The sequence below is a fragment of the Neolamprologus multifasciatus genome, chromosome 15, assembly GCF_963576455.1.
Source record: "Neolamprologus multifasciatus chromosome 15, fNeoMul1.2, whole genome shotgun sequence".
Lineage (NCBI taxonomy): Eukaryota > Metazoa > Chordata > Actinopteri > Cichliformes > Cichlidae > Neolamprologus > Neolamprologus multifasciatus.
This window is the reverse complement of record NC_140453.1, coordinates 9188733-9215425: the sequence shown is the minus strand read 5'-3', so window position 1 is coordinate 9215425 and position 26693 is coordinate 9188733. Positions and strand designations below refer to the sequence as shown.

General features: G+C 39.8%; 1 protein-coding gene across 1 annotated transcript; it reads right to left on the bottom strand.

Annotated features, from left to right (window-relative positions):
- Window positions 1–5488: 5488 nt before the first annotated feature.
- rp1l1b (rp1 like 1b) lies at window positions 5489–26289 on the bottom strand. Its single transcript, XM_085132536.1, has 4 exons — window positions 26076–26289; window positions 21669–22341; window positions 19026–19191; window positions 5489–18835 (listed from the first exon to the last, which is right to left on the bottom strand). Exons 2-4 carry the CDS (start codon window positions 22161–22163, stop codon window positions 6948–6950), a joined length of 12549 nt encoding a protein of 4182 aa, XP_084988662.1. The 5' UTR covers window positions 22164–22341; window positions 26076–26289; the 3' UTR covers window positions 5489–6947.
- Window positions 26290–26693: the final 404 nt, after the last annotated feature.

The following is a 26693-nucleotide window of genomic DNA, read 5'->3' as shown; positions in this document are numbered from 1 at the left end:
TGTGGGGATTGTGCTATGCTGTAGTTCACTGAAGGAACAACCTTGCTTCACTGTACACACATGTACACACATTTACACAAAGCCACACACACACACAGGCTGCAGGTGCATGGTGAGTGTTATTGAGTGCGTCCTGGTTACTAACTGCCGTTTCTCTTTATACTCTTTTCTTCTAGTTTTCCATCAGCCCTTGTTTTCTTCCCAGGGCTTGGCGGATGCTCATGTACAGCTCTGTTGGGGTCCCCAGACATTGCATCCTGCCTGCAGAAGGGTCATAAGTGGCCCCACAGGATAACCTGAACAACAGTGGGAAAGAAAGGGAGCGTGGGTCTCCTTTAGTAAATGCACTTCTGACCACCTCTGTGCCAAAAGTATACATGCTGCCAATAGATACTTTCAACTCCCATTATTAATGTGAGTGTGCACTGTGTGTGACTGCAAATGTGCGTGTTTTATAATTGTGTGTTAGTGGGGGTGGGGGGGTTTTCAGAAAAGCTCTACAATAATTTCTGAGCAGCAAGCTAGTGTTGTTTCAAATCTTACCATAGGTTTTATTTATTTAGATCCACAGACAGACACCCATCCACTCACACGCATACTTTTTGTCCCTTTTTGATTGTGGTCCCCACAAGATGAGTAATACCTAGATCACGCACATTCACACGCACGCACTTTCCTCAATTTTGATCCCCCTCCGCATCAGAAGTGGCCCCTCTTTGACTTCCTCTCAGTGTGGGAACCTTTTTTATCCTCTGTCACACATCGACTGAGAGAAGGTCTTGCTGCTACATTTGCCATAAAAAGACAAAGTGATTGTCAATAAACAAGGAACAATTGAGCTCCCCCGATGTATTGAAAACCTTTTGCTGTACCTCCAGGATGTTCATGAGTTTTAGTTGAGCTTCAGTGTTCCTTGTACTATTTTCCCATATTATGCTCTTTGTACTGCAGACATAACACACCACTGGTTCAGCTGTATTGTAGCTTCATTTGTCAAATTCACTGTAATAGCACTTTTAATCAGACAGTATACTGTATATAAGATAGCAGCTATAATTTGCTGAATTCAGCATGTTTATCTAGCAGTTATTTCTTCCTTTGCATATTTAAGGTGAAAATAATGCATGACTATAAGATTCTAAGTTACCAGTAGCTGCACTGCCCTTAATTAAAGGCTGCTTATGAAACTTTCAAAAAAACACATGCAGTAGGATTTTGCATTAATGTACTTGGGAGCAAATCTGTGCAGCTGTTCCAGGGGCAAGTTGCTCTGAGGTAAACATGGCTGCGGGAAAACCCCTTATTATTGTGCTCCGGATGACGTTCCTCACTCTTCCAGTGTTTACTGTGGAAATTATCCTGTGCCAGCGGGCAGGTGCTTCCTCAAAAGGTCTTTGCTTTTCCAGAAGATTTGAGGATTCAGTTCATCTCAGCAAATCAAACACCCCTGCAACATTCTTGCCAGACAGTAACAAATATTTTTATTCAATAGGATTAGAATTAAATGCTGATGACATTTCGAATTGAAAACAGCTTCTGCTTTCAGTGAAACTCATTTTGGAAAACAGTCGATCACATTTCCTCCTCTGTAAACAAACTGGGACTGCCCTTATCGCAGACAGCTTCCATCTGTAATCTGGAGCATGTTTAAATACATAACTATGATTTAAATGAGCTTGTTTATATAAGACTATCCTTTGCTACATATTTTAAGAAAGATTTATTTAGTGGGCACATTGACATATAATGTAAAAGATCTCTATTCTCATCCCTAAATGGACAAAAAATACTTGTTGGTTGCTGGACTAGACTAATTTTTTTGATTGGTGTGGTGACATCGCACGCTTCTTACTGTTGGCAAACAACACAAATGAAGTGTTGAAACACAGTAAGTCAAATAAGCTCAGGTGAAGCCTAGCAAATAGCTAGCTACCTAGTCAGCACGATTGGCCACACCTCTAATAACAGAAACTTTAAGACTTAACAGAACTTGAATGGGTGACGTATAATAAAACGAATGACACGGCGTCAACGCGCTACCGTGGTTAGCGCATTAACGTCATTTTAACGAGATTAACGCTGACAGCACTAATTTTAACATAGAGTCGACAACACAAAGCAAAGTTGAAAACTACCCCCAAAGACACATCAAGTTGATCGCCACAGTGATTTTACAGTAGTAACATGTACAGTTAAAAATTGAGGCTGCAAGCCTGACTGCTCATCAACACCTTTATTAGCTGTTGAAGTTGAGGCTCTGGCTGCTGGGCTGGGGTCAGCATACACTGAGCTTTAACTTCACTCTAGGTTCTTTGGTAGCTTCGCGTTAGCATGCTGTCTGTCCTTGATGCAATTTAACATCACACTCTTGTCCTTTCTTGTCCTTTTATTGAATAGAAATAAAAACATTAGGCCCCTAAGCAATTGTTCTCATCTCCACACATGAATTGAAATTTCCTGATTGTTGAACAAGCCCGCAAGAAGAGAATGCACGTTTGATGGTTTTTTTTCTTTCTATCCCCATAAACTGAAGAACCTTTGCAACCCAAGTAGTGACATCATTTTAACTGTACACGCATTATTGAAAAATAAAAATGTGATTATAGTTGCACTTCATGCCCAACAGTATGGGGCGCTGTTTGTAAATTGAAACATGCTGAAATTAACAGCAACATTTTTCCACAATTTAGCCGAAAACATTGGAAGATCTGTTTTGTTGGCCATCCAAAGGTTCAGCAGTAGTTCACCCTCCACAGCTGCAGTCTCCACTTCATAATTGCCGCAGCATATGTGCAGCTAAATTGCTGGACATGCTGGTATGCGAGAAGTGAAGCAGCTCATGGTGTTGAGAAGTGACCATCAGGGAAGAGCAGGCACACAATCTGACCACTACTGGCACACTTTAATTCAATTCAGTTCAATTTTATTTACTTTATTTACTTATTTACTTTATTTACTTTAGCCCTGGAGGTTTTTGTAAAGCTTTTATTTTGGTATTTCCAACATATACAATAAATGTGCATGTTAGCTAAATATTTAGTTTCCCGTAACATTTAGATTTAACACTTAACATTTAGATGTAAATATAATATTTACATTTAACATTTAGATTTAACACAAAATTGTGTTTTAAATATAAAAAGTTAAATATTTTAGCAAATGTTGTAAAAAGTGACTTGAAAAATATGGCTTTGTAAGGTTTTGAGCTAAATGTGGAAAAATGTTGCTGTTATTTTCAGCTCGTTTCAGTTTGCAAACAGCGCCCCATACAACAGTGACCATCAGTGTGCAATCACTCTGCCATCAGATTGCATTTGAATGGGGTCAAGTTGTCAATTACATGAAAGCTGTTTGTGATACTCAGCGATTAATTGTGATAAAACACTGACCTTTCAGTTTGCGATTGACTGTGGTTACCCAGAGGTTGAAGGTGTTACCTTCTTGGCTGATCCAGATTAGCTTCATTTTTCAGCCACAGAGGTTGACACTTTGTTTTAGCTTGTTTAATTTTAGCTTAGTTGTGCATGATGCAGCCACAGACCAACTTTACCATGCCACTGGAGTTTTTAAAACAGTGGGAGTTTTCCTGAGAAAATTCTTAAATAGATATTTAACTCCCTAGCAGCTAGCTATTTAATAAATTTGGCAAAGAAATTGCCAAATTTAATAAATTTGCACACTGGTAAACCGCCGGGTAAGCAATATCCTTTATTAATCATTTATTAATCAATCAAAAAATGAAATCCTTCTTTTAGGTTCAGTGACACAGTCAAATTTGCTAGACTAACTAAATGACTCAGTAGTGTCCTGGATAGGCAAAAGCTGTGCCAGCTTGTTAGCGACATGCTACACACTTGTCTGCACACTTGCCTGTCTCACTAAGGATGTGGTAAGACATGCATTTTCATAACAGTCCCACGCAGTAACCAGACTACTTGTGCTGGTCCATATTCATATTCCAGACTAGATTGTGAAAACATCCAAACACAGAAGAATTTTTAAAAAGTTGTTAAGATTTTATATGCCTATTTTTATAGCAGCTAGCTTGCTGTTTTATCTATAAGAGTGTAAGCTAGTCATGGAGGGACTTTTATGTTGCACCCATGGTTTTGTATGAGTGTATGTTGCACCCATACACCCATAAAATGAAGTTCCATTTTCAATTTTTGCATACTGAGTTATTTCCCAAAGGGTCACCATAGCTGATTGATATGCATGACTTGGCAAAGATTCAACACTGAATGTCCTTACTGATGCAGTCATCCCATTTATTTGGGCTTGCAACCAGCACTAGTAGTAGTTAGCTTGAGTGGGGTAGTATCTGAGATCTTTTGCATGCAAGATGAATGTGTTAACCACTACACCACAGAAGCCCTCGTGTCTGTGCAAAGATTGAGGAAAAAAAAGCAAACAAACTGCACTCCACATAACTGCACTTATGAGTTAAAGTGTTGCTTTGTAGAGCAAGGAACTCTTGCACACAGATGGCACGTGCACCTGGAATGACTTAAGAGAGTACAAGCTATATTCTTATTTCAATTAGCTAGACGGAAAAGAGTGCTGCAAGTGACAGCAATGATGTGCATCGCATGACTGCAGGAGACTGCAAATGGAAACACCGAGAGAGGCACATCCATCCGCTCTGTTTATCAGCTATTGCCAGTTACCAAAAGTTTATTCTGTTCATCTGGATGTAGCGTTTTCAGTGGGAGAAACGCTTCGTCACTCATCCAAGTGACTTCTTCAATCTCAGCTGACTGCAAGTTTCCCCAATCTTAACATAGAGCCATTCCCTAACTCTCTGTGAATGGTACTCATGGCCATTGATCAGCGGGCTTTGATTAGTGGTTGTTGATGAATGGTCATGAGAATTTGCATAATTATGATTAAGGAACTGACCTCCTAGCCCATTGTTCCTTCAGTGGGCTGGTTTCAGTCATTATGCAAATGTACTATATAGGGCTGGATCAAGTGACCATGTAACCCTTAGTTACTCAACAGTAGGCCTAGACTGCTGGGGCTTCCCATGATGCACAGAGTGTTTCTTGTTCACTCACCTTTTTCACTCTCACTACTTTGCATTTAATCATTAGTTATTATTAATCTCTAGTTCTCCTTTACAGCGTGTCTTCTGTCCTGTCTTTCCCCTCAACTAATCACAGCAGATGGCTGCCCCTCCCTGAGCCTGGTCCTGCTAGAGGTTTCTTCCTGTTAAAAGGGCATTTTTCCTTCCCACTGTCACCAAATGTTTGCTGATAGGGAGTTATCAGATTGTTGGGGTTCTGCATTAGAAATAGTCTTAACCTTACAATATAAAGTGCCTTGAGATGGCTGTTTTTGTGATTTTGTGCTGTGTAAATAAAATTTTATTTAATTGAATCACAGTGAATTGTGACGAATTATTAGTATAAAGTATTTCAAACTGTGTCATGCTTTATAAAAAATAGTCATAGCAAACAATGTCTATATATAAAAAAATATATATATATTTTTAATCTATCATAGGTAGTTCCATAGTGTAGTGGTTAACACAATCACTTGGCAAGTGAAAATTTCCTGGTTCCATTCCAGCCAGACACAAATCCCCTTTTGGAATGTGTCAGGAGCGACATCCACCATAAAACTGACAAATTAAACATGCAGCCCCACACACTGTGGTGACCCCTTGTGGTAAGTAACTGAAAGTAGTTGCGATCTATTATAGGTAGTGTGCTTATTATGTAGTGGAGTTTTTTTTTTAAGTTAAACATTTTATTTGGAAGCCTTAGTTTGTTGTGTGAAATCTCAGCTTATGAAAGAACAATAAAATTACTTTCAAGTATGTTTAATATCAATATGCGCAGTACACTGAGCAAAGGTCATTCCCTGTACCACAGAAAATCACATAGATTCTTCATGTAATTACAGCTGAATCGTCTAAAATACATAAGGGCAGGATGTTGTGATACATAAAACCCAGCTCTGGCTTTCATTACCATCTGCTTACACTGATGGCGATCATCTTCAAGTTTTGCTCCGTATATGCAACACTAGAGTACAAGAGTATATTACATACACAGCAGTACACCAAACACATAAATAAATATAATTAGTTTTTTCCAGGTTGCTGAGAAAACTTATTTTACAACCTTTCTTTCCAAAAAAGTGTGGGTGCTGTATAAGACAGGTAGAAGCCAGAATCCATATATAATTAATTAGAAAAGGTTCAAAGACAAAATATATTGAACCTGAGAATTATATATTTCAAAAATCTGATAAATAAATAAAGATCTCAATTGATTTTTAAAGAACATTTTATACACAGCACCCAAACAGTTTTGGGGTTATGGAAAATTACATTTTTTTTGCATGCTTATAGTAGAATCAAAACCTATTTGATTAAATAAGATAGATTCAAAAACACCCACAGTCCTGCAGAAAATGTTAAGCAGCAAAACACGTAAAGGAACTGCAGCAATTCTGACAAAAATTGCAGTATGTTTGTGCATGTGTGACATTTATAAGTTGTTCACAGGAACGGGACCATACTGTCAAGTTTTGGAAAGCATAGCTCATAAACAGTGCTGTGTTCTGTCTAAGGCTCAGAATTGCAGGTGATATGTAATAAAGTACTCTGTGATTTCGTTTAGATATGCATTATATACATTCAAGTTTTTCATATTGTTGCACGAGCAGTTTGTGCTCTGCAGATACTAGAATTTGCTGTAGTATCTCATCTTGTATGCTTGTCATGTTTAGTACTTGTTAAGTAGAGCCTAATAGTGCTACTTAAGATTTAGGATAATCTACATCAATCCTTTTGCTTTTTTTTTCATTTAGGAGACCTAACCTAAAATATTAAGAATACCCCTCGTTGTTTTCTCCCATGTCTCACTCTCTATCAGTCACCTTCAGCTTTGGCAGAGTCACGGTCAATTCAAAACAACTTCTTTTTCACACCCTTTGTCTCAAAGGCTTTTAATGTCATCTTGGCTGTTTATTTCAGGCTCTGAATCTTCAATGTCAGCGTAAGCGCCGTCCTCAGATTCTGCGGTCTTTTTGATCAAAGTATCAAGTGGCTTTAGCGTTTCCTTAGGTACTATGTTAGCTACATCTTGATTGTCTATCTTGCTGGTAACCAAAGGAAGCTGTATGTCACCACTTTCTTCCTCTGGTTCATCTGAGTCTTCCTCTGCTTCGTCTTCTCCATCAGCTGAATCTCCCTGTTTTTCACTCCAGTCTTCATTGGGTGTCTCGGTTTCCTCATCCTCCTTTTCAGAAGCATCGGAATCCTCTTCATTATTATCATGACTTCCATCTGGGATGTTAATACATTCACATTGTGTAACATCATCCTCTGGGTTGTTTTCTCTGATTTCTTCTTTGGTTTCTGATTTTTCCTCCATCTCCTCATCCTCTTCTGGTTTAAGCTCCACTACATCATTAGTATCTTCTTGACAAGTGACATCACTTTCTGGGCATCCACTCTCTGGTTTGTTGGAATTATTCTCTGATTCACTGACAGCATTCTGTCCTTCATCTTGCTCGGACTCATCTTCTGTATCATCTGTAGATTCCACCTTTCCCGTTTGAGTTTCTTCAGCCTCCTCTCCTGCAGATGTACCTTCTGCTCCAGATTCTTCCTTGCTGTCACTTTCATCAGTCTCATTCTCTCCCGCTTCAGGCTGTCCTGAGTCTTCCTCTGTGGTTTCATGCTTTTCAGTCTCGCCCTCTGTTGTTAAAGCCTCTGTGCAATCTTCACAAGTCAATTCATTTTCACCAGATTCCACCTCTTCCTTTCCAGGTTCTTCCGATTCATCTGCAGTTGTTTCACCTTCTACTAGCTTCTTACTGTTGTCTTCATCATTTTCTTCTTCTTTACATTCTTCATTAGGACTGATTTCTCCGATTTTTTCAGACGACTCTGTCTTGTCTGACTCATCACTGGTTTCATCTGCTTCCTCTGCAATTTCATCTTCGCTTGTGGCAGCAATTTCCTTTTGCTCAGCAATCTCACCTTCACTTAGTTTTTCATCCATTCCCTTCACGTCTGACTCATCTGAACTGGTGTCTTTGTTAAATTCGTGCTCGGCATCTGTCACATCTTCTGCTGCCTCTTCCCGAGTGACCTCAACAACAGCTTTCTTCAGCTCATCTTCACTTGTGACAGCACTCTCTTTTGCTTCAGAAACCTCATCTTCTGACTCAGATTCACTTGCACTGGCGGTGTCCACAGCCACTACTGTGTCTGAGTCATGTTCAGTTGTTGCAGCATTGTCAGCCTCTTCTGCTGCACCATAATCTTCAGCTTCATTGTCACTTGTGGTTCCTTCCACGTTTTCATCAGCAGCAGCGCCTCTGTTAGGTCCATTCTCGGTTGAAACAGCAATCTCTGTTTCGATCACCCGCTCATCTTCGGTTGTTTCTTCAGCTGGTTCTGTGGTGTCATCCTCCTCTGTTGTCTCATCTTCATTTGTGGTGGCATCTAGGTCCTCTCCTGAATCATTTTCAGTGACAGCACCAATCTCTTCTCTATTGTCAGCATCCTCTGCTTTAACAGCTTCCTCATTGTCAGTTTCTTCCACTGCAGTTTCATCCTTTGAGTCACCTTTTCCTGCTGAAGAAATCTCTTCACTTACAGCTGTCTTGTCTTCAGCTGATGCTGCTCGATCTGGTTCGTCTGACAATTTGTTCGCGTGATTGTTTTCACCCTCAGACTCCTCTGCACTGATAGCAGGGATCTTCTCTTCATCAGTGACTGTTCCTTTTTCCACAACCTTGTCTTCCTCAGATTCACGCTCACTTGTGGCCACCATGCTGCTCTCGACAGCTACATTTTCATCTTCAGCTGTGGATGCTTCGTAAGTGCCTTCCGTAAGTTCATGCTCACTTGTAGCAGCGGTCTCTCTTTCTACAAGACACTCATCTTCAGTTGTTGCTATTTCAGATGGTTCATTTGACAGATCGTTACTTGTGACATCATTTTCCTCTTCTTCTTCATTTGTGGTGGCATTTAAATCTTCGTCAGAGTCATCTTCGCTGGTAGCATCAGTCTCTTCTCCATCATCAACCTTCAGTGATTCCACAGCTTCCTCACTCTCTGATTCATGATCAGTTGAGGATACCACAGCAGTATCTTTGTTTTCAATTTCATCTTCAGCATTTTCATGCTTTGATTCAGTTTTTCCTGTGAGACCAGTCTCTTTTTCTGCAGCTGTCTCATCCTCAGTTGTTGCCGGGTCACCTGGTTCTTCTGTAGATTCGTCACCCGTAGCTGTGTCAGTGCTTTCATCTGCAGACTCGTCTTCACTAACGGTAGACATTTTCTCTTCTTCAGGGAGTATTTTTTCTTCCCAGACCTCATCTTTCCCTTCTGTGGTGGCTTCTACTGCAGTATTTTCATCTTCAGTAGTAGCTTCAGCAGACTCCTCATCAGACTCATCTTCACTCAAACTGGCAGTCTCATTTTCTGGAGTAAGTTTACCTTTACACCCTGCTTCTTCTTCTTCTTTTAAAAATTCATCAACTATGGCTAAGTCTTCATTCACTGCTTCCTCCTGCATCACATGCCCTCTCTTCTTTACCTTAAACCTCCCTGATTTACTTTCTTCTGGCATCGGATTTTGTTCAGCTGTTGCTCCTGCAACGTGTGTGTCTTCATCTTGAACCATGGTACCTTGAGCAATATCTTCCTTAGACATATCTTCACTTGAGGCTTCAGTGTCTTCACTTTCAGCTTCTTCTGTTGGTCCATTTAGCGGTTCATCAGCTGTTGAATCACTTCCATCTGCTTTCATCAGCTGGTCTCTCCGAATTCTCATTTGCATGATCATCTGCATTGATGGCAGCAATGTATTCTTTACCGTTAACCATTCCTTCTTTGCTGCTTCTTCCTCAGGTTCATGTTTAGTATCAGATGTCAGAGTAGTCTCTTCTGTTGAAGTCTCTACTATGTCTTCCATAGGGTCATCTTCACTCGTAACCACAATATGTTTTATTAGAGCACTCTTAATATAATATACAGCATCTTCTTGTTTTGGGAGTTCATCATTTGACCTGATAGCTTCAGCAAATTCTTCTCCATTTGTGGATACAATTTGCACAATTTCCCCTGATTCTTTTGGTTCATGTAACAATTCATCAGCTTTGGCATCCTTTTCATTAGCCCTTATCTTCTGCACGATCAGCTGCATTAATGGCAGTATTGTGTTCTTTGCTTTCAACAATTCATTTTTTGCTCCTCCTTTGTCATATTCCTGTTTAGTTGTTGATGCCACAAATGACTCTTCCACTGACATTTCTTTCTGAGTCTTATCTTCGCTTGTTTTATCACCTTTTTGTTTTCGCAGTTCATCACCTATGTCATTGGCATCATTCTCCTCCTTATTTTCTTCAGCAACAGTTTTTTCAGGCATTTCTTTGGCAGCATGTTCTTTTGCTTCATTCTTTTCAGAAACATCATCACGAACTGCCTCTTGACTCATATCATCTGCTTCCTTTTCATCTGCTGCAAATTCAGAGGTATCTTCAGTGCCTGGATGTACTTCTCGCACTTCCCTTAAAACTTTAACAATAACTTTTTCCACAAGGGTTTCTGCCGATTGTGTTTCATGAATATTTCCAGGGTGAGATGCACACTTGATTGCCGTGGCAGCAGGTACAGTTGTCATCGAATCTCCCTGAAGAGGTGTCCTACACGTCATTTTTTTCTTAATGCACGATTCGCATTGACAGCATTCATCGTCGTTTTCACTGCGCTGGTCACTGTAAGACGTTCCTGTTGCTGAATCGTCACTTTTTTCTGCATGTGAATCAGTCGATGGTTTTAGGTTGACCTTCAGTTTCCGTCTTCTCTCTTCTGCTTGTGTCGTTGAAACACGGGATTTTGTCTCTCTTGGAGGTCTTGGTTGGCCTTTTTGGCCTTGAATTTTCCACAGTTCCCTGTCAATACTTGCTTGGATTCTTTTATGAACCTCAGCTCTAAGTTCATTAATCATACTGTCAAGCTGCTCACTATCTCCCAGGTTCCATCGAGCTTTGAACTCATTCATCGCTTTGATATAATGAGTCATGAACTGTTTTTCAATTTTATTTAATAAGGTTAAGACCCAAGCAGGATCATCTTGTGAAATCATTTTAGCTAGCTCTTCTCTTTCTATGAGGAGAAGGCTCTCAGAGTTGCTGTTCTCTGAAGAATCGGTTTCAGCTTCTGGAAGTTTTTGGCCCTCGCTGAAATTTCTTGCACTCTCGTTTGAGGAATGTGGTGTTTCGGATTGTTCTCTTGGACTATCACTGCTTGCTGGATAATCTTCCTTTTGCTCATCTTCACACATTCCTTCTGCCTTTCTTACTGATGTGCTCTGAACATCTGTATCTGTTTCAACTTCACACACTTGTTTTACCTTCTTAAACATATCCACAGTGGCGTGAGGCTCAGAAACATCACCATTCACGTCATTGCCACTCTTTACACCATCACTGCTGTTCCCGGAGCCTGTGGAGCCACTGTTGACATCCACGCCAGACGATGACGTATGATTGAAATCATCATCTGCAAAATGGTGATCATCTTTCCGTAATGCATGTTCATTTTCAGGAGGATCACAAAGCCAAAGGGACTGAAGAATATCCATGAGTTCTTGATACCTTTCATTTTTTTCATTGGCATTTTTTGGATCATGGTCTATTAGCTGCAGCTTCACAAGGCAATCCAAAAAACCTCTAGCTGAGGAGCTCAGCTTACGTCCATAAGCTGGAGAAATTTCTGGTAAACTGTTGCATCTGTCTAGCTTCGGATTTAAAAGGACTTTCATCACTTGTATGGAAGAGTTAAATACTTTTGAGGCACTGTCTGCATCAATAGAGGTGTTATCTTCCTTTGGTGTTTCTTTGCTTGTTTCGCAGTCATTATTAGGAACACATTTCTTTGCTTCTCCTTCTACTGGGCCTTTTGAATTCTCAGTTGGGTTGTTAACAGTATCTGCTGTGTTAATTTCTTCTGTTGTGGGGACAGTTTTTGGTTCATCACAGTTTTCATTAAATTCCTCTACGTCCTCTAATTCACCCTCTGCTGGCAGTGATTTCAGCCATTCGTTTACAACCTCAGTAGGCGATGCGTTGGGTAGGCTGGATGGGACCAGGTCAAAATCATCAACTTCGGTGCTCTTGTGCAGATATTTGCTGCTTCTGTCAGTTTTCTTGTCAGTGACACTTCCACCACTTTCCTTAGTATCCAGGTCACCGTTTATCCTGTGAGGAACATTACATTTTGATTGACTGTGTGCTGGAGACTCACACATCTCTTTGATGATATCTGAACTAGACAGAGTTTGTGACAAGTTACTTTCATTTGACTCTGTGTGAGATATGACATGTTGTTCGTTTTCTTTCTGCTGCTTTGCTCTCTGACTTGTTTCTGACATTGCTGAATGTCTTCCAGAGTTTGATTTGGCAGTAGATCTGCTCTTTTCCTTTGGCTTCATTACTTCTAAATTTAGTGGAGAAACACTGGTCCGCTCAGAAGAGACATCTGTAGTTGTGGCACTTTTCTTTCCACTGATCTCAGATGTTTTGGACTTTTTTGAAGATGATGAAGCCTTGGACTTCGTTGACATGGCTGTAGACGCTCTGTTTTCATTTTCCCCAACGGTCACGATGGGGACATCTGATTTGCTTAATATGTCAGATTTTGTTGATTTTGCTGACCTTTTTGATTTTGCTGACACAGCACTCTGTGCTCTCTCAGATATCTCTTCAGTATTCTCTTCATTAGGATGGCCAGAACTGTTTGTAGTAGTGATTTCTGGACCTTGTAATTTATTTGACTTTGATGAACTAACTGATTTGGTTGACATGGCACTGTCATCAGCTTCTTCTTCATGTCCAACCGTTTCAGTGGCGGTTGTTCCAGATATATTTGATTTTTTTGTTCTTCCTGAGGTGTTTGACTTCACTGATAAAACACTTGGACTCCTCTGTGCTGGATCTGCCTTATCAGCTACCTGCTCCAGCACTTTTGATTTCCCTGATTTTTGAGAAGTTCTTGTTTTTGCAGATACTGATGTTGCATTTGACTCGGTAGACATTGAGGTCATTGCTCTGTTCTCTGAGTCTTCTACTGTATTTTCATCAGTGTCATTTAAACAATTTTCAGTAGATATAATGGAGGGACCAGTTGTTTCTTTCTCCACATTCGCTTCATGATTTTCTTTGCCTACAGAGGGTTTTGACTTAGCAGTATTTGAAGAAATGTTGGATTGCAGTGATTTGGTGGACCGGGCTGATTTTGCTGACAAGGGGCTTAGAGATCTCTGTACAGTCTCCAAATCATTGGCATTGTTGTATTCTGAAGATATTTCACATGTTGTCGAGCTCCTTGATGACACAGAAACATTTGATTTGTTTAATTTGGCCGACATGCTGCTTGGCGACCTCTCCTCAGTTTCTTCTTCAGCATGTTCCTCAGCAGAATTTCCAGCAAAAGCTCGAGATCCTTTTGCAGATCTCCTTGAACCACTTGACTTTGCTGACATAGAACTTTGTGCTCGCTCTACATTTTCTTTGTTAGCTGATGTACAACTTGTTGTTGTCTTTGCGCTTTCTTCGTCAGCACTTCCTTCACCTGGAAATGTGCCTTTTGATTTCGCAGATCGTGTTGAGGCATGCGACTTTGTAGATCCAGCTGAAATGGCACTAGCTGCTCTCGCTACATCTTCTGCCACATTCTCTTCAGCAGACACATCAGTGACTTCATCAACATCTTCAGTAATATCAGAGGCATTGGATCTTTCTGTAACATGGGAAATATTTGATTTGACTGACATTACACTTGGAGATCTTTCTTCAGTTTGTGATTTGTCATTATCTTCATTGGAGTTCTCACAATTTGGTACATGAGAACATTTTGACTTTTTGGATTTCGAAGAAATATTTGACCTTATCGTACGTGTTGACAATGAGCTCGCTCTTCCCTCAGACTCTGCATCAGCAATCTCAGTGCTGTGTTCAGAAGGGATGTTAGTAGCTTTTGATTTCTTAGATTTCACAGAAACATTTGACTTGGTTGATTTGGCTGATTTCTGTGATTTACTGCTTACAGGTCTTTCAGTATGATCAGAATCATGAGATATTTCTTCTACTGGGGCAGCCAATAATTTTGACTTATTGGATTTGGCAGAAATAGAGGACTTTGCTGACATTGCACTTTCTGCTTTAGATTTTAGAGATATAGTAGATACGTGGGATTTAGGTGTGGTGACTCTCTCTTCAGCTGGAGGCTCTGCTGAACATTTTGATATACCTGATATTTCAGAAAAATTTGAATCAGCCGAATGGAGTGACATTGAACTCACTGATCTGTTTTCAGTGTGCTCCTCTTTATTTTCCTTTTCTGCAATGCGATCACATTGAATGGCAGAAGATTTTGATTTTTTTGAAACTTCTGAAGTCTTTGACTTTGCTGATTTTGCTGAGCTGACAGACATATTGCTTGGAGACCGATCTTCATGGTCCTCCAGATCACAAATATCGTTTTCAGCTGGACAATGAAATACTTTTGACACTGAGGATTTTTCAGAAATAGCTGACTTTTCAGTTTTGGTTGACACTGCACTCGGTGCTCTTTCCTCAGTTTCATCTTTAGGGTCTCCTACATCAGCAGTATGCGCAACTGTGCCAGACTGATCTTCAGAAGCATTTAATTTGACCGATATTACAGAAGCATGCGATTGAGTGGATTTAACTGACAAAGCACTGGGTGATCTCTCTGCACAATTTTTAGATTTCTCAGAAACATGTGACTTAACTGACTTGACTGATAAGCTGCTTTGTGCTCTTTCTTCACTTTCATCATAGATCTTTCTGTCCTCTTTAATTGGAGCATCAACAGATCGTTTTGACTTATTTGATCTTGCAGAAATATTTGACTGGACAGACAATGAGCTCATTGCCCTCTCTTCAGTTTCACCCTTAACTTCCTCTGTATTGTCAATGCAGTCTCCTAAAATAGCTTCAGATATATCTGAAGTTCCAGATGTTGCAGAGACATTTGATTTTCTTGATCTAACTGACAGATTGCTTGGAGCTCTCTCTGTGGGTTCCTCATGATCAACTTTATTTTCTTCCATTCTTGTTGATCTACTAGATTTTCCAGAAACGGTTGATTTTTCAGTTCTGGCTGAAATTGCGCTCTGTGATCTCTCTTGAGTTTGATCTTTGCCATCTATTTCATCAGTATCACGACACAGAACTTCAGAAATATTTGATTTCACAGATTTGTTTGAAGTATGTGACTTTGCTGATTTAGCTGATAAAGCACTGGGTGATCTATCTGCAGACTTTTTAGATCTATCAGAAACATGTGACTTAAGTGATTTGGCTGATAAGCTGCTTTGTGCTCTTTGTTCCGTTTGCTCTTTGTTATTTTCTTCATCAGCACTCTCTGACTTTTCTTTAGCTGATGCATCAGCAGACTGGTTTGACCTATTTGATCTGGCAGAAATATCTGACTGCGCAGATGCTGATCTCATTGTGCCATCTTCACTCTCCCCTTCAATAATTCTTTCGTCAGAAGGGTCAACATTGTCTTCTAAGACAGCTCCAGAAACATTTGATCTCTTTGATGCTGAAGAAACTTTCGACTTTGCTGATCTTTCTGATCTGACCGACAGATTGGACAGATTGCTTGGAGCTCTCTCTGTGTGTTCCCTAACTATATTATCTTCCAATATCGTTGATCTACTAGATTTTGCAGAAACTGTTGATTTTTCAGTTCTGGATGAAATTGCACTCTGTGGTCTCTCTTTCGTTTGATCTTCACCATCTATTTTATCAGTATCACCACACAGAACTTCAGAAATATTTGATTTCACAGATTTGTTTGAAGTATGTGACTTTGCTGATTTAGATGACAAAGCACTGGGTGATCTATCTGCAGACTTTTTAGATCTGTCGGAAATATGTGACTGACCTGATTTGGCTGATAGGCTACTTTGTGCTCTTTGTTCTGTTTGCTCTTTGTCATTTTCTTCATTAGAGTTCTCTGAGTTTTCGCTACCTGGAGCATTAACAGAATGATTTGTTCTGTTTGATCTGGCAGAAATATCTGACTTAGCTGACTTGGAAGACATAGCACTCACTGCTCTCACTTCACTCTCACCTTCAACGATTCTTTCCTCGGGATGGTCAGCAAAGTCTTCCAAGCAAATTTCAGACACCTTTGATCTTTTAGATGTTGCAGAAGCATTTGACTTTCCTGATTTTCCTGATCTGACTGACAGATTGCTTGGAGCTCTCTCTTCAATTTCCATATGAACAGATATATTTTCCTCTTCATGATCTTTTGACTTGGGAGATTTTGCAGAATTAGCTGACTTTCCAGATCTGTTTGATACTTCACTCTGTGCTCTTTCCTGAGTTTCCTCTTCGCCATATCTTTCATTGGCTTGGCAAGCATAAACTTCACAGGTTTTTGGTTTATTAGATGTGTTAGAAGCACGTGACTTTGCTGATTTAGCTGACAAAGCACTTGGTACTCGCTCTGCAGATATTTCAGAAACATGTGACTGAAGTGATTTAGCTGATAAGCAGCTTGGTGGTCTTTGTTCAGTTTCCTCTTCATCATTTGCTTCTTGAAGCATCTCAGTGCCTTCGTCTTCTTTTGATTTAAACGATGTTGCAGAAATATCTGATGTAATTGACAATGAGCTCACTGATTCTCCTTCAGTCTCACCTTCAATATTAGTTTCTTCAGAAGCATCACCACAGCTTTCAGGAGTAACTGCAGAAGCATTTGATTTTAAAGATTTAGCAGATGTGGTTGATGTATTGCTTGGAGGTCTTTCTTCATATTCATCATTAACTGCAGCCTGTTCTTCAGCTTCAATATCGGTGGGCGCGGACATATTAGATTTGGCTGAAGTGTTTGACCCTTTTGATTTGGCTGACACGTTGGACTGAACTGATTTTACTGACAAAGAACTTGGTCCCCTCTCCTCTCCCTGTTCTCCGTGTTTGGATCTGCTGGATTTTGCAGAAACACTGGACTTTACAGACTTTGCTGATTTGACTGACAGTATGCTTTGTGGTCTCTCTCCGCTTTGCTCTTCAGTATTTATATTATCTGATGAACCAACACATTCAGTTGCATCAGGAGGATCGGGCCTCTTGGATCCTTTTGATATTGCTGATGAATTAGAGTTAGCTGACACGGCATTAGTTGCCTCCCTTGTCTCTTCTGTCTCAACGTTTAACTTTCTAGATGTTGCAGATTCATTTGACTTGACAGACCTAGCTGACATTACACTTACTGTTCTTTCAGATGTTTCCTCTGCATTTCCTGTATGTGGATCTTCAGATGCGCTTGACTCTGTAGATTTTGCTGAAGTGTTTGAATTCCCAGACATGGTGCTTTGTGTTCTCAGTTCAGTTTCATTCTCAGCTGGCTTTTGAATGCTTTCTTCTGCAGATGCCCCAGGTGACTCTACAGAAAAATCTGAAGCAGCTGATGTGACACTAGGTGTCCTCGGCTGAGTTTCCTCCTTTGTTTCTTTTTCACCTGGGAAAGAAGATGCCCTCGATCCTCTGGATTTAATAGACATCTCTGACTTTGCTGAGATGGGACTTATTGGTTTTTCTTCTTCAACATCTTCCTCTGATTTATGTTGTTGAGGCTCAGACTTAACAGATTTTTCAGATTTGGAGGATTTAACAGACATGCTGCTCAGTGGTCTTTTGTGTGTTCCATTGTCATCACATGCTTGAGATCCTCCAACTGCAACATCCAAAACATCCGATTTGGATTTTGTCGAGGCATTTGAATGAACTGACATGGCACTCTTCGACCTGTTCTCCTCTTCATCCTTTGTCTCTGGGTCCTGTATTTTGCCAGACACAGTTGATCTGCAAGAGACATTAGATTTTAAAGACATGGCACTTGAACAATCTCTTTGTATTTTGCCTTCCTCTTCAGCTCGGGTGTAGATTTGTCCTTTTGTATTTTCTTCAGATACTCCACAATGACAAGCATGTGAGGGTTTAGATTTTTTTGACTTGCTAGATTGTCCTGAAGCATTGGATGTTGTATCTTGAGGACTCTGGGGTTGATTTTGCCTAGTAATGGATCTTGTTTGTTCTGATTTCTCATTTAGACAGTTATACAAAGTGGAAGATTGCACGTTGCACTTTGGTGAGCAAGCCTCACTCCCGATGGTGCAATACTCTACAGTTTCAGCTGCCTCAATAGTCTGCTTCACACGAGTCTCTGTCTCCACCACTTGTTCAGTAAGCTCTTCGCTTGATCTAGATACTACTGTCTTTCTAGAGACCACTGTATGTGAAGATGCACTTGAGCTAGATGTTTGAATGCGGCGACTTGCCCCATGTGTTCCTGGTACATTTTTCCAGATTTCATAATCCTGGCAGTGACCGCAGCAGTGAGGACAATGAGGTTCTTCTTGATGTCTCTGATAGTGCTGACTCATGAAATGGTCGTCTGGCTGAACAGCAGAGATGTTTTCAGATTCAAGATAGCTCGGAAAGTGTGGGTTATTGTTTCCTTGGTGGTAGTCACAGGTCCTGCCTGTGGTCTTTCTTACTTCCGTGGACCAGTGCACTGTTTCATCATTTTGCAGTCTAAAGCGCACTTTCATCTCCATTGATAAACTGCCATCTTTATTAACACGAACACGTTTCTCTATATCATCTTCCCTCACCCCATCACCAGTGGGTGGGCAAGAGTTGACATTGTCTGGTGAATCAGTTCCATCTGGGCCTGACTTGTCAGATGACACTGACTGCCTGATAACTTTGTTTCCAGATTCCAGGTTTGGGTCGGTGACACTTTTCTTTGAAGGGAGTCCTTGATTTTCCACGCAGCAGTTAAAGAAAAAAGACAAATATTTCAAATTAGGCCTTTTGTTAAAGGTGTACGTTAACAAAAGTCATTTAATTTAGATGCTAGAGAACCATCCATAGTATATCTTTCAGTACTTCTACTTTGTAGTTACTACTTGTAAGAATGTAATTATCACTTTAAGAGTTTTTCCTACTCTCATGTCCGTCAGTGCAGCCACCGGAGCGTGACTTCACACTCAGCTTTGGAAGTTTGTCATCGGATGTTTTCCGAAAGTTCTCCACAATCGATGGGTGAGAAGGCTCCCGGCCGACACAGACAAGAACGCTGGGGCACTGCAGAAGACTCTGAACGCTGTCGATCTGAAACCAAATAACGAATACGTTTGTTTACAGTTTACTGTTATCTTTAAAGGAACACAGGGAAGATGATTTAAAAAGAATGCCATCATTAATTACAATTAATCAGCAAAAGTAAGAATTTAATGCCATCTGAAGAGTGAAATTAAGTTACCCTTATCAGTGTTGTCAGATTCTGATTAATCTCTAGCTGCCATTGTTTTGATCCAAAACAATCTAATAGCTTCTCGCTATATACTGTAGGTTAACCCTTTAACAATCTGATCTGGCACACTAATTAGAGTCCCATATTTCAATCAGGACCAGTTAAAAGTTATACCTTTGGTTTTTGGGCTCTTTCTCACCTTCCCATCCGCACAGCGCGCCTAAGGTGAAGAGGACAATGATCAACTAATTTAATTTAAATTAAATCTAATTTAGAAACAGTATAACAGCGATGAGGTGAGATGAAGGTGGGCTATGTGAGCAGCTGATGTACATATTGGGATTACATAACAACATATTTGTGAAAATGGATATCATACTAAGAATGGAAATACTGCATGTTTTTTTTTCCCTAACACAATACATTTTAAAATATTTCAGTGTTATTTTGTTACTGTGATTTTAGTCAGGTGGGGTCTTTCTTTTATTGAGTAATGATGACAATAATAAATATCTTCATTGTGTCAGGACACTGCCACCTCTTGAGCACAGCGGCAGAGTTCTAAATCCCTGCCAAAGAAGGGTGTGAATCATGCAGTGAGTCAAGACAAAGCATCTATCCTAATCCCGGATGATCTCTGTGAAATGACGGTGCATTCGTGCGATGATGAACTGCCATTGTGAGCAGCATCAGCGTGGCTCAGCAGTACTGGCAGCTTGCTGAGTGTGCAAAAGAGTTTGACTAAATGTCTGCGTAATTTATCTATATTAATAAAGCTCAGACACAAAGATTTAGTTAGTTTTAGGGTACCTCCAGCTATTATCAAAAGTTTGATAATAAAACTGGACATCATGCAAGCTAATTATCAGCATTAGGAAGACTTGTCTCCTGCGTCAGAGATGATTAACCTGAAAAAAATTCATATTAATCTCAGGGTACAGAGTGTGTACTAACCTTTCAAACAAAGGCCTAGCAGGAGTATCCTTCTTGGTTAATATATGTTTGTTGTTTTTGATCCTTTTTTTGAGATTTCAGAGAATGCAATCTTTTAAGGTTTAAGGACTTATTTTGTTAAGCATTAATAAATGAATTAATTAAATCCTCTTATAGGCATGTTAAATATGTCTGTAACAGAATTAAATGACCAAAACACTCTTAGAATAATATGAATCTGTAATATTGCTCTTTCTATGTTTTTAATATTAAATACTCATGTTCTCTACTGTCAGTCATAAAATGCTGTGAAAGCATGTAGCCCCAAAGTATTGAGTGTTTTGTTGATTTTTATCTGGCTCATGTACGGCTCGTTGTGATGACAGTGCAGTTCTGAATTTTAAAGCCACTGCTGTTAAAGGCAGATGAATGGCTTCATCTGTGGTCACACGAAGCCCAGGTGAAGATAATTAATTGCCATGGTGGAAGACACATTTCTGAGACACCTCTGGTATCAAAGTAGGGGAGTTTCAACGTTGACCTGTTTCTTCTCTCTCAAAAATAGCACTGATATGATCAAGATTAATGGGTTTTGGAGCAATCTCCACAATCTGAATGCATGGGTGAGGGAATATCCCCATTTCATTCCCTCACACCCTCATAGTATCTTATCTGGGATTATAACTATTTGCAAAGTTGATGAAATGATGCTATTTATTTATTGACTTATTATGAATGTGCCTGTTGTATAATAAAGAGGCTTATAGAGCAATTAAACACCAGGTAAAAATAGAGCATCTTGTAGATTTGAATGTATTAGTGTGCAGATTCCTGTTTTTACTGAAATGCTTTGTTGGAGGATCAAAAAAATCTCCTGCAAGTGTTCGCTTCTTTTGAGATATAATGGTTTTATAATGTTTTATTATAGGAAAATCAACGCACGGCTTTGCAGGATTCACAAGCTTTGTGTGTGCTGTGGACCAAAGAATTAGATAAAAATTAATATGGAACTTAACAATGATTTGTTTGTTTTTTTAACTGTTTTTTTAATCATCATTGTAAATAGTGTTTCCTTGGTGCATTTGTTAACACATTTGACTTGTATGCAAAAGAGCCTTGGTTTAAGACACGAATACAGCCTCAGGGGTCACAATCGAATGGTCCCGGTTCCAAGTCAGGATAAACGAGAGGGTTTCATCAGGAAATGACATGCAGTGTAAAAATTTGTGCCTAATTAACATATGGTCCTTGGTCTTAACCAAAACTTCTTCCTGAAAGTAGTAGGAAACCATTCCTGTCTAAAATCTTATCTAACTCCTGTTATTCAGAAGGTTTGTGAGAGAAAATCAGGAAACCAAAACTTAATATGTGATCTTCTAGCTCCAGCTGTTTATGACCTCACCTTGTGCCCACCCACAGTGTACAGCTTCCTGATGTGGTACTGCATGAGCTCGGAAACCTCCTCTAAGAAAAGCCCCAAACTGCGTAGACCCCTGCGGTGCAAGATGATGGTCTTTCTGAATGAGGGGTCGCTGTTCTTCACCAACACCAGCTTCTTACTGTATCGGTGATGATGAATGTGGCGTTCGTGGCCCAGAGGTGTTTCTTCAGGCCTGCTCGGCCCACTGAGAACATAGTGGTGTGGATGGTGGTGGTGACATGATGGGTGAGTGTGATAGAAAGGTGACAACTGAGTCTCTACTGCTTCCAAGGCATGGGCGTGTCTACACTCTGAGCAAAGATAGCATTCGGCTGTGGGTTCATGATGGGCCACCATGCCATGCTGGGGGATTCTGGGTAAGCGGGTGCTGTGGCGCTTAAAAGGAATGGAAGACCTGTGGGTGCCTTCACCTCCTACAGCGTCAAAGCAGTGAAAGTGGCGTCTGTGGGAAGACATTTTGGACTGTGGTGACGTTGATGATTGGGTCTGTGCTCAGAATGGAGGAAGGATGAGCTCAGGTGAGCAGAAGAAGGGGGCAGGTCAGCTTCGGCAAACAGTCCTGAAAGGTTGCCATGTTTTTCTGCAGCTGCCTAGGGTGAGGTGTTGCACCGCACATCTGCATAGCCTCCGCTGACTAGAAACAATGTGGAAAAAATAGATGAAAATGCATGCGTTGAAAGGAGATTACATTAGAAACATCTTACAAACAAGCTTTTCTGATTTCCATTTGACCAATCACATTTGAGCAGGTAAACAGTTGGTGTGGAGGGAAAAAAGATTAGATTGTTGAATCTAATTTAAATCCACTGACTATTGTCTGATGATGAAATACACACATTTAAGTTTGTTAGTGCAGCGGTCCCCAACCCCCGGGCCTCGGACCAGTACCGGTCCGTGAGTCGTTTGGTACCGGGCCGCGAGAGTTGAGGCTCAGGTGTGAAATGTATGGTTTTCAGGGTTTTTATCGGTTTTCAGCGTTATTTTGTTATCGTTTTTATCGTTAACTCGGTTTTCCTTGATCTTTTCACATGTGTTATGAATAAATCTTCTTTTTTTCGGTACCAGTACTAGTTTTATTTTGTTGTATTTACACCTTAAAGGCCGGTCCATGAAAATATTGTCGGGCACAAACCGGTCCGTGGTGCAAAAAAGGTTGGAGACCGCTGTGTTTGTTACTGCAGTTTGATGCTGCTCTACATTTATCTTGTCTTATTTGTAAAAAAAATAATAATTTTATCCTTTGATATGTTTAGCCAATGTTCCAGTAAGGCTTTCATTTCAGTATTTCTACATGTCCACATGTATGACTGAAATAACACAGCCAAACATATTCCAGTTAAAATCGGATTCATTAAGAGATTTACACCCAAATCAATTACGCCCCAACAAAAAATGTGACATTATATATTGTGACACACGCAGCATGCATGCGCCATATATGCAGACTGCTTTGAAGATCAAAGAGTGCATAAAGGCAGGGATAATAAGGCTACAGCCACAAATAAATCCTTAAGTGACTTTAAATAACAAGCTTAAGTCTCTGCTCACAGTCGAAGTGGACATTACCTCAGCGACTGCGCCTGTCACTGACAAAAATAGACTCTCGAACAGCTTCTCCTGCAATTAAAATTCAAGGATTACCTAAAAAAAGCAGAAATATCTGCAATAGGCACAATGCAGCCTTACTGTGACAATACTTGGACGTAAAGTCAATTCATTGTTGCCGGATGGAAAAGGGATGCATGCCCACTATGAAATGCACATAAAAATGCCACAGATTTTTTTTTAAAATGGTAAAATAGGCTAAGCTTGACTGACACCTATAAAGAACAGGCTTGGCTGTTATCCTTGTTCTTGTATTAGTAATTTTTTTAGTCAAACAGCAAGTGTTTCCTGAAGCTGAACATTTCCAAAGAGAAGAAGAGCCAGTTATTTTGTATTCTCACATGTCATGTTGCCATTTTTAGTTGTTTAACTTTTAAGTCGTTTAACATTTGAATATCCATTTTTATCCCCCAAAAGGTTTTTGATTATTGAAGCCAAAACATGAGTCGAAAAGGGTTTTTTTGTTGCCCACAATCAGGATTATGAATGTCCATTTCACTTTATGTGCAAATGTTTATTTTGATTCTTTTATAAATGTATTTAATCTTAATTATATCATCTGTGTTCTATACTAATTAAGTAAGTACGTAAGTAAGTAAGTAAGTAAAGTTTATTTATTAAACGCTTTTCATAGACAGGTAGTCACAAAGCGCTGCACACAGAGATTAAAATAAACAGTACGATAAATAGCAAAATGCACAATATAAACAATATAGAGTTTAAATGCAAATTAAAATATAAAAATGTAAAAAGCATTGGTCAACAGAAAGCTTGTTTAAACAGTAAAGTTTTTAACTGTTTTTTAAAGGATTCCACAGAGTCAACCAAACGTAGTTGTAGAGGTAGACTGTTCCACAGCCTTGGTGCCACAGACTGAAAGGCTCCGCCCCTTTCGTCTTCAGACGTGTTCTGGGAGCAACCAACAAACTCAGAGACGGCGAGCAGTAGTGTATTTTGTGAGAAGCTTGGATAAATAATCTGGGGCTTGGCCATTTAGTGCTCTGTACGTTAAAACAATAATTTTAAAACGAATTCTAAAATCTATTGGGACCCAATGTAAAGAACATAAAATAGGAGTGATGTGAGCTCGCTTGCTAGAGCGAGTTAGTGGTCTAGCTGCTGCGTTTTGTATAGCTTGGAGGTGAGAAAGAGATGATTTATCCAAGCTGGTAAACAGGGAATTACAATAATCTAAACGCGATGACACAAATGCATGGACAATTTTTTCCAGTTCAGCTGAGGAGACCATATGTCTCAGTTTAGAAATATTCCTTAAATGAAAGAAAAAGGAACGAGACAGAGATTTTACGTGTCAGTCAAGGCCCAAAGAAGAGTCAAATATTACTCCAAGATTTCGAATATTTGGCTTAGCAGAAGAACAGAAAGGGGCAAGAACCTGACTGATTTTAGAATATAGATCAGGAGGAGCTATGATCATGGTCTCTGTCTTGTTCATGTTTAAAACAAGGTAATTGTTAGAAAGCCAATCAGAGATTTGAGTTAAAGCCTGGACTAGGGTGGACAGCCTATCCAGCTGATGAGGCTTAAAGGACATATACAGCTGAATGTCATCGGCATAGAAATGATAAGACAGGTCACTAAAAGACTGAATAATGCCAGCTAAAGGAAGCATATAAAAAGAAAATAATAATGGATGCAAAACTGAATTCTGTGGAACCCCGCAGGTTAGGGCAGCAGTGTTAGAGGAGAACCTATCAGTCCTAACAGAAAAAGTCCTGTCTGATAAGTAGGAAGAAAACCAGTCTAAGGTGGTGCCAGATATACCAGCCAGAACCTTCAGCCTGTTGAGTAGGATTTTGTGTTTGATGGTATCGAAGGCTGCGCTAAGATCTAGCAAAATGATCACGGAACAATTTCCTGCATCAGATGCCATTAGTAGATCATTATAGACCCTTAAGAGAGCGGTCTCCGTAGAGTGCTGCTTTTAAAAGCCAGACTGAAAAGGGTCAAAAATCTGCAATCGGCATAATAAGGACCTGAACTGATTTTCTACAATCTTTTCTAGTAATTTACTTATAAATGGCAATCTTGAAATAGGACGATAACTACTAGGGGAGGTAGGATCTAGATTCTGTTTTTTTAACAGAGGGGTTACCTCAGCATGTTTAAAATAGAACGGAACACAGCCTTGCCTCAGTGAACTGTTGATGATTGATAGTAAAGTGGGACCAATGCTGGTGAGAGTCCCAGACAGGACAGAGGGAGATAATATATCTAAGGAGCATGATGAGGATTTCATTTTACCTATTACTGCAATTAAGTCATTGAGTGTGATTGGTTTCGTGTCACACATTACAGGTGTCACTTCTATCAGTGTGAACTGATAGTTTATATGTGCTTGTATGAAATAAACAATTTCCAAATGTTAATAATGCACATAATATTTTATTTTAAAAAATGCCTCAGTGTAATATTCAATTCAATATATTAAATGCCAGTTATCTACCCTACAAAATTTGTTTCTTTTTCACCAAACTGCAATATATAGAAGAGTTCGTGTATGCAGATGGGTCCACTGAGTTTGATACGTAATGTTACAACATGAAAAAAAAAATTACCCAGCATATCTTAAATACTTAATGTGATCTCATGCAACTGAAACTGCATTTCATTGTTGTGGTCACTGCATTTCTGCTGTGGAAATGATATTAATTTACCAGCAAGTTTAAGTGCAGTAGCTCAATCAAAATGGGTAGTAACTACAGTCAAAAGCATACACATAATCAGAGGCAGTATACTCACATGATCCACAGTTATAGTCCAGGCAATTAAAACAACTCCCAAAACTATAGAATGTGAGATGTAAACTCCCAGAGAAGCACCATGGCTATTGCAAGGAAAGAAAATAGAAACCAATGAAAAGTCCTCCGTGAGGAAGCGGGCCTACCTGCTAATCAGATACATGGGATGCTAAGGATAGACTGAAAAGCCTTGCTAATCACTCTGAGATTGGACTGAAATCTGCTGAAGCTTTGGACACATGACTTGGACTTCACCATTGCATAAAGGGTGTTAAACACCCTAAGTTAAACATTTAGAAAGCAACTCCAGGCTCAGTAAAATTCAATGACTAAGCATACCTTGTTTTACCTTCATAGCAAACCCTTGTTTTCACTCGAGATAGGGACTATATATATATATATATATATATATATGTGTGTGTGTGTGTGTGTGTGTGTGTGTGTGTGTGTGTGTATGTATGTATAGAGGGAGAGAGAGAGCGATAGAGAGCTGAATTGGCTCATGACAGAGCTCTGAAGCATTTTTCTATTTTGTTTTTCATCTTCCTTTTCCTCTTATTGCTTCCTTAATGCCCAGAATAGCTTTCAACAACATTGCCTGGTCTTGTTAGGTTTTCTT